Source organism: Myxine glutinosa, chromosome 1, assembly GCF_964187855.1.
Source record: "Myxine glutinosa chromosome 1, kmMyxGlut1.1, whole genome shotgun sequence".
Taxonomy (NCBI): Eukaryota; Metazoa; Chordata; class Myxini; order Myxiniformes; family Myxinidae; genus Myxine; species Myxine glutinosa.
The window spans coordinates 410,315,054-410,317,577 of record NC_136261.1 but is presented as its reverse complement, the minus strand read 5'-3'; the positions used below and the strand labels follow the sequence as shown (position 1 = coordinate 410,317,577).

At 47.7% G+C, this 2,524-nt stretch overlaps 1 protein-coding gene across 2 annotated transcripts in view; it reads right to left on the bottom strand.

Annotated features, from left to right (window-relative positions):
- LOC137416472 (uncharacterized) overlaps positions 1–1,834 on the bottom strand; it is a 47,844-nt gene extending 46,010 nt beyond the window's left edge. The window contains exon 1 of one of the 2 annotated variants that reach the window (XM_068102074.2): positions 1,077–1,834. In XM_068102074.2, coding sequence (XP_067958175.2) covers positions 1,077–1,236 — 160 coding nt within the window. In that variant the 5' untranslated portion in view covers positions 1,237–1,834. The remainder of the gene's footprint in view (positions 1–1,076) is intronic. The other variant, XM_068102073.2, reaches the window with a different exon arrangement.
- Between the last annotated feature and the right edge of the window lie 690 nt (positions 1,835–2,524).

The window sequence follows — 2,524 nt, the reverse complement described above, 5'->3', positions numbered from 1 at the left end:
TCCACAACGAGGCGGAAGATCAGGAGAGACCAAGTAGGACAAATGTAAAACTCAAGGGACAAGCTCGTTGTCTCCACCTCATTCCCTGTCAACATCTCAGGGAGGAAGACCCACCATCTCGGCTGTACCTGTAAACATCTCAGGGAGGAAGACCCACCTTCTCGGCTATACTTTTAAACATCGCAGGGAGGAAGACCTACCTTCTCGGCTATACTTTAAAACATCTCAGGGAGGAAGACCCACCATCTCGGCTGTACCTGTAAACATCTCAGGGAGGAAGACCCACCTTCTCGGCTATACCTGTAAACATCTCAGGGAGGAAGACCTACCTTCTCGGCTATACTTTTAAACATCTCAGGGAGGAAGACCTACCTTCTCGGCTGTACCTGTAAACATCTCAGGGATGAAGACCTACCTTCTCGGCTATACTTTAAAACATCTCAGGGAGGAAGACCCACCATCTCGGCTGTACCTGTAAACATCTCAGGGAGGAAGACCCACCTTCTCGGCTATACCTGTAAACATCTCAGGGAGGAAGACCCACCGTCTCGGCTATACCTGTAAACATCTCAGGGATGAAGACCCACCATCTCGGGCTATTCGTGTAAACATATCAGGGATGAAGACCCACCGTCTAGGCTCTACCTGTAAACATCTCAGGGATGAAGACCCACCATCTCGGCTATTCCTGTAAACATCTCAGGGATGAAGACCCACCATCTCGGCTGTACCTGTAAGTATCTCAGCGAGTAAGACCCACCTTCTCGGCTATACCTGTAAACATATCAGTGAGTAAGACCCACCTTCTCGGCTATACCTGTAAACATATCAGGGATGAAGACCCACCATCTCGGCTATTCCTGTAAACATATCATCAGGGATGAAGACCCACCGTCTCGGCTATACCTGTAAAAATCTCAGGGAGGAAGACCCACCATCTCGGCTATTCCTGTAAACATATCAGGGATGAAGACCCACCGTCTCGACTATGTACACATTTGTTGACAAATCTCCATTGAATTACACTTTACTATGACGTGCTACATACCTACCTACCCATAGTCCTGACGACTCACCTTCCTCCAGTTGCTTTCCCTCTGCTTCGGTACCAACAGAGTCCTCATCTTCTTCCTTGATCTGCAGGACTTCGGCGGGTCTTCCCGTCTCCTCGACGTCCTCAGCACGTCCAGGCACGACGCTCTGTTCGGAACATCGCGGCGACGGTCGCGACTCCATGAAATGGCGACGCCCGTGGGATCAGCGCGGCCAAACAATTGAAGGAGACCGGGCACCGGCGCAAGCTCTGAACCAGGTGGGAATGGACGGGCCAGACAAACAGGAAGCACGTCCGGGAAATTCTACAATTGTCGATTTGGAACTCAAAATGACAGACAGAGTGGGGGACATTGTATATGAAAAAAATAAAAATAAAACAACAACTTCCCTTCCAAGGAACTTCAGGAAGAGGCCATTCGGCCCATCAAAGGCTGCGCCATCATTTTGAACATATGGTCGTTTGTCCGTGCTCTATCCTTTTAAAATGCTGAAAGTACACCACGTAAGCAGCATGTATGACGTAGAGATTCTGGTGTGACTCGGACCAGTCGGACGGGCTTCGAACCACCGATCCCCGAGCGAACGCTGAAACCATTACACCACCGCGGCTGGTACACACCGGGCGAATCCGCTCTTTATTCAGACTGGCGAGGTGTCCGTGCCGGCACAGGATTCTCAACGTGGTCGGGATGGTGGTGGCGAACATACAAATGGCGTCTTCCAGATGCAAACGTTCATTACATACTTTATTTTTCATTCATTCTAAATTTAATCCTAATTATTCAAGATCTTCAAACATGCAAACTCCGCCCCCCCAACCCCACCCCAAAATGTACAATGGTAGAGTCCATCGATAAACTTGGGCTCCTCCTCCTGACTCAGCATTTATTTATCTTTCTTTCTTTCCCTCTTCCTCGTATTCTGAAGCCTCTGCGAACACAATGAATTATTTTGGAAGAGGTTTTCACAAGAGGATCGAGGAAAACTGAAAAATTGCGGGAGGGAGACCATTTGCTCGAGTACCACAGTTACATTGTTTGGTAAAAATCCTGTTACCGCGATAACTGGTGAACCAGTGATGGGATTCTGACTAAATTTGGTACAATTATGCATTAAGATGTAAAGAGGAACGGGGGGACATTTTGGGGCCAAAGTCTGTAATAGGTCTATAACTTGAGAACGGCTGAAGTGATCTAATTCAAACTTGGTACAGGTATTATTATTTTTTTTTTTTTTTTTTTATTTTTTTTTTTTTTTTGTATACAAGATCGAGGCTCGTGAAAGAGCGAACATTAATCACACAGAAAGACAAACCGACACATAAAACATATAACATAGGGAGCGGTAGACAAGATGGGGAGAGAGGGGGAAGGACACAAACACAACATTTGAGAGCAGGGACCGAGAGACATGGAGACATCGAGAGATCTGAGAGAGGGCGAGGGCTTTGGGAGGGGGGGGGGGGCGT